The 6,000-nt window shown below is 50.0% G+C and overlaps 1 protein-coding gene across 3 annotated transcripts in view; it reads left to right on the top strand.

Annotated features, from left to right (window-relative positions):
• Positions 1–2,655: 2,655 nt before the first annotated feature.
• spas (spastin) overlaps positions 2,656–6,000 on the top strand; it is a 114,498-nt gene continuing 111,153 nt past the window's right edge. For 2 of the 3 annotated variants that reach the window (XM_055062533.2, XM_050191621.3), the window contains exons 1-2: positions 2,656–2,831; positions 5,011–5,160. In XM_055062533.2, coding sequence (XP_054918508.1) covers positions 2,802–2,831; positions 5,011–5,160 — 180 coding nt within the window. In that variant the 5' untranslated portion in view covers positions 2,656–2,801. The remainder of the gene's footprint in view (positions 2,832–5,010; positions 5,161–6,000) is intronic. The other variant, XM_050191619.3, reaches the window with a different exon arrangement.

Below are 6,000 nucleotides of genomic sequence, written 5' to 3'. Positions count from 1 at the left end.
GAATCGAGATTTGCCGAGACGTTCGGTGCCCAGTAGTTGGTTCTTTGCTCTGTGGGTAGTTTTCCAATCGAAGCGAGCTCGGCCGGCTGTTTCTGGGCTGTTCTGCCTGTGCCGCTGGTCACATTTCGCCCGTATCTCTGGTCAGGTGTATGGGACGACACACTTGGCTTCAATCGCGTTGCGTGATGCTCCCCATAGCTCTTCTTTTAGTGTTCGTTGCTTGCTGTCCCGCCAGTCAACTGCCTTGAGAGGCTGTTGACCAACTTCAGCAATAAAAGGCTGTCGAAGCACACAAACGAGGTGTTTGCAGCATCTGCGCGGAAACCAAGCGAACCCATCTCGAAATAGCATGTATCAACGCGAGCGAGCGAGCTGACCCACTGGCTCTATACATACGGCAGCGTTAGTCATACGACCGCTTCGGGGCTCCGACGCAGGCTTCCTTGATAGAGCTCGGTACATGTCGTATGCACAGAAACATTGATTCTCGCCGAGTTATTTGTCTCTGCCTTTGCGAAAGTAAAGAAGTTGTGCGAGGGGGGGGGGGGGGGGGGGTCGGAGAAATCGAAACTGGTGCTAAGCTCGCACGGACTACATAGAGTACTAATACAACCATGTGCGAAAGCTCCGCCCCCGTAGCTTTAGCTTCACAGCCAGGAAAAGTTATCCGCGAGTATAGTCCTCTTTAGTGAACAGGCCAGCTGCCTATTCTAAAGCTGGAACAAGCGCTAGTCAGGAGGCACTACACGGCAGTTTGAGTGTGCTGTACCGAAATATGCTGACACCGTCCGGTAGGTAGGCCACAGAAATGGCGCGCTATTCTGAACAATAGAATACGAGCACCCGTTTGCTGTGTAGTATAGCTTTACTACACATGCGGTGTAGTTGTCAACGAAAGTCAATGTCAATGTAATTGTGAACGAGTGAGCGAACGAACGAGCGAACTAGCGAACGAACGAAATAAGCTCACGCGTGATTCTAGCTCACGGTGACCTGACGCATCCAGCGAATCCCTGTCGATGACAATGCGCCTCGCAATAAACGCGTAATACGTTGTAGCACGCACGTGCGTGCCTTGTCAGGTCAGAAACTTGGCACATCTACACGCCTCGGCAAATACGACAGAGAACACCGGATTTGTGTTCAAAACGAGTAATTTTCTCTGTGTGCGCTTCAACAACGAGACAAAGTTCAACGAGCACGATTCTTCAAGTTGAGAACAACGTGAAAGATAGCCGTCAGTGAGGTTCTGTCTCGGACACTGGAAACGCGGTTCGAACGCAGATGTGAGGTGTCCCCTTTCATATTGGCCTATAGGGTGTACCTCAATATGAGCTGCAAATTTCCTGATGCGAAATCGAAGCAGGTGCTACTGAATACTGTTTCATCCGTTCGTTATAGTTAGTCTGCGTTAATTAAGGTACTGCGGTTGGCTTTCGAAGTTTCAGCGCTGGTTCCCCGAAGGCCACGTACTGTACGAGATTTCTGCGATTGAAAGTATGTGTCATATCTGCCGCCATGGCCCATGAGCGGCATTGGCTAATACACTGCCAGACGAATGTGTCACACGGCAGTGATTCGTGTTCATTCCATGTCACTTCCAAAGCTGCAACACGACACGATCGCTCATGCTGGACGCTTCATTTCGCACCGAAACTCATTTCAGGCGTGTAAAACTGTAAGTCAATGTCATTGAGAGTGGGTATATGTAGTTTCAGGTGTGAGCGGGTGACCGTGAGGTATCCGATGACCCACACTCGCGGTCACTTGCCCGCGGTCATGACGGATCGCGCTATAGGAGGCATACATCGTGACCCACGAGTTAGATCGCGTACACGTATATGGGGTAACATTCGAGATATACATGGGAGACCCACAACGCAGAATCTAAACGAAATATCGCAACAACTTAAGACTCTCTGAGACAGCGCTAGTCGCTAAAATCCAGCCTGATATTTATTTGTAAACATTCATCACCTGACTTTTCATTCAATTGCTTTTTTTTTGCGCTCTTTTTAACGCGCCGGTTGTGGAGCTTTGCCACTGATAAGGCTTCTTAAGTTGCACTCCTTGCTGGCGTTGTTTTTAATACGTTTACATCGAGTTCAATTCTGGACCGTGCTTTGATATTAATTACGTTTATTTGTGTACTTTATTCCGTGTCCCCATCCTCAATGCCCCATGAAAAGGCCCTGTAGGTATCTTTATATAAAAATGTCAAGCGGCACTTAGTCATCCCTATGTGGATGGATGCGAAAGCATTACGACCACCGCGCGATGCTTAGACATTGTGCCACAACGCAAGGTCGTGGGCTCGACTCCCACCAAAGGTCGAGGGTTCGACTACCAGCAAAGGTCGCGGGTTCGACTGCCCTAATGAACTCTACCTTAATTCATTGTGCCCTTATTAACTTCACCTTAATCAACACCAAAGTTCTAGGGTTCGACTGCCACTAGTGGCCGAGGGTTCATAGCCCTTTTTAGACCATATCATTTGGTCCCTCCGACAACCCTGGATTTTCTGCCTCATGGGCTATTTAATGCTTTCGCACTAATAAATATTTTTCCCCTTACTGGGTATGTGCCGCTTACTAATGAGTGGTCATCATTATCATAATCATCACCACCACCATCAAACGGCCTCAAAGCAACGCTGCCGCGGCTGGTCAACGCTGCGCTCACGTCCGCCTCACCGGAGTTGCCACGGCTAGCAGGAGAGGGATAGGCGTGGGTCAGCTTTGCCTGCGAGGAGAGCAGCCGCATGCTATCCGTGCCCGTTGACGACCTCAAAAGACCTGACAATGTCGGCTTCCATTGAAGACTGTTGGAAGGTAAGCCTAACGGACCTTGGGAGCCGGTGCCTCGAAAATAGGGGTGGGCGTATATTCAAAATTTCATATAGTAATCGAGTATAGTACCCTATAGTTCCGTATCGAATTTGATTCCAGAATTCGATATTCGTTTTCATGGAATGTTCTATAAATGCTGGGCTTTTAATCTGTTACTGGAACCGCCGATGTGGCGTTCAGGCGCTGAGAGCAAGGTTGCGGGTGCGAGCCCCTGCCGCGGTGGCCGCTTTTCGACGAAGGCAAAAGCGGAACCGCTCGCGTAAATAATCCGGAATCTTCCAATACGCGGCGTCTCCGATAACCCGCGACCACCGAGCAGTTACAGGACGGTAGACTCCATAATTTTTGTTTTGGTTACTGATGGGTGTCTGCCATGGAAGAGGGCCGGCGCACGACATATGGAAGTACCCGTTGTGAGCCGACCTGGAATGGCGGAAATATTCGAAGCTTACAGGCTGTACGATTGATGGGGCTTACGAATAGCATGCAGTGCGCGAATTCATAGAGCAAAGCACATTTTTTCCACCTTCTCCGTGTACCTCTGCTTTTTCCTGTATTGAGAAGCAAGGAAATATTCGGTTTTAATTCAATAGTCGAAGCTCGCATCTTTCAAATATCCCTATTCAGTTCAATTCGACAGTTTCACTGTGTGGAACCATATATATATAGGGAGCAAGTTAATGACACAAACCCACTATGGAGGATAGGCCATAGGAGGGGGGAGGGGTATAGGAGCAGGTGCTCCGCCGGCGCGCGCCCTTTCGCCCCATGGATTCCGCTCGGCGCTGGCGGCAGCGGGAGCTCGCACGAGAGCGGCAGCGCAGACGTCGCGCAAATCTCGTGCTTCGAGAGCTAGGAGCGCAAGCAAAGCGCCAGCGGAAGGAAGCCGCTACCGCCGAGGATCGAGAACGGGAAGCGTAAGCCAAGCGCCGGTGGAGGCAAGCCAAGCCACACTTTCAAGAGAAGGCAACCCGAGCCAAGCGCCAGGCAGAGGCAAGCTAACGCCTCAACTTCGATAGTATATAGAGGCACAGAGAGATTACTCCCACGGAGGGTGCCGATGGACGGTTCAAGAGACAATCCCTCGACCGTGAGTGCGGCCACAGCTGCACGGTGTGTGATAGACTGTGGTCTGATCACAACCTCACGCAACTGAAGAGTGTGCGCAGTCCGGAACCGAAGCTCGAGTCTAGTAAAACGACGACAACGAGACAAAAGACTTTCATGAAAATCGCGCTAAACACGAGTTCAAACTTGAGCAAACGACCACCAGCTTCGCTGTTTGGCAGCTTTCATTGCGTTGAATGGACTTTACTTTTTAAAGACTCTCTGTACATAACTAGGTACACATTGATGTGATCGGTGCTTAAGTGCCATCACTTACCAAACGAACATACAACTCAAAGTAAACTGGAAACAATGTATGCAGCAGGTCATGTGTTGATACACCATCAACGGGCAAGGTTTGTTATCTAGGCGAATGTGGCATGTGACAAAATATTTTGCCTAAGTCGTCGACAGCGATTGGTGATGCGGTGTAGTTGTCAACGAAAGTCAATGTCAATGTAATTATGAACGAGTGAGCGAACGAACGAGTGAACTAGCGAACGAACGAAATAAGCTCACGCGCGAAATCCCTCCTCTCCTCTCTCCTCTCCTCGCCCCTCCCCAAAACGCAGTTCCATGCACGCGGTTCTGCGAGAGCTCACGCGTGGCAGACCCTTCCTCCCTCCGTACAACTTGGTTGCTCGAGAGTCCGCGCCTCTTTCCTCGGCGTCCTTGTGCAAGTCCGACCACCGACCATCAGCCACAGATAGCCGACCACCGATCGCCGATCACCGACTGCCGCCAACTACAAAAACGGGCGGTAGAGAAAGAGAAAGCTATTCGCTTAAAAAAAGAACAAGAAATCTGGTTGTATTACTTCTGTGGCGTTGACGGAAAAGAAAGTTAACTTTTTGGATGCCACACGATGTGATGCTCGCGATCGAGCATCACATTCCTGTGCATCATACATTTTAATGACACATGGTTTTCAATAAAATGAGATCAAAGTATGTGATATGTGCGTCCTTCAATTACATATCCCAAGGCTGTTGAACGCAGTTACATGTTCGTAATGCCCAACAAGTTCGTCCAATTAAATGTGTTGTCTGCACAGGTGCTACTCAACGAGTCGCCCAATCCGCCCCGTCAGTTCGGGAGAGCCTCGCCATGGGAGCGAAAAGTTCCCCCGATGCATGAGCGATGCCGTGGAACCGTGGAGGAAGCGTTGCTTCGCTCAGAAAGGTGTTGGGCATGTGAACGAACGGTACGTCTATTTTATACACACATTATGAGAAAGAGATAATAAAAGCTGTACTTGCAAGTCCCAGGCCGCCCCCCACCCTTTCTTTATTACAGTAAGAATTAAACTGGAACTTAGGGCTCATTTTCTCCGTCGTTGTCGCCGTCTGCGTGATGTCCCGAATTAAGTCCAAGTGCGCTTACATCGAATTGTAAGCGTCCCGAGACACTTGTGACGGTAGTTATAGCCGATACGCTGCGGGTACCAAGGCAAGCATGCGAGGGCAAACCGATATGGATGGTGGCTTGATGCGCGCCGTCTTGCCGCGCGCCCAATGTTTAAGGTCACGTGATCGGTGGGCCCACGCCTCGCGCGATGCCCCACAGTATCCACGGCCTCTGTGTGCGTGCAGTTGTGGCCTAATGGTTAAAGCATCGGGCTGCTGTGCTCGGTGATCGAGGTTCGATCAGGCAGGTAATTAATTTTTTAGGTGTGAGCTATTCGGCGAGGCAGCTATAGCAGTAGCACCCAGCAGCCACGGTCAGGAAAGGCCGGGGGTGTTTGCAAAGAAAGCTCAGCTTTAATAGCCCTTTCTTTCCATGAAGTTCCACAGGAAACACTAAGCCCTTTCAGTCTATAATTATAATGAGGGGCTATGGATAAACATATCAAAGTTACGTATAATTTTATTGCAAGGATCTGCAAACTTCACTAAAAGTAATACACTTCCGGTCACTTACGGTCCGGACTGCTCGAATTTCCATCCATCCATCTATCCACCCACCCACCCACCCACCCACCCACCCATCCATCCATCCATCCATCCATCCATCCATCCATCCATCCATCCATCCATCCATCCAT

Source organism: Dermacentor andersoni, chromosome 10 (genome assembly GCF_023375885.2).
Source record: "Dermacentor andersoni chromosome 10, qqDerAnde1_hic_scaffold, whole genome shotgun sequence".
Taxonomy (NCBI): Eukaryota; Metazoa; Arthropoda; class Arachnida; order Ixodida; family Ixodidae; genus Dermacentor; species Dermacentor andersoni.
The sequence above is the reverse complement of the archived record's forward strand: the minus strand, read 5'-3'. Positions and strand labels throughout refer to the sequence as shown.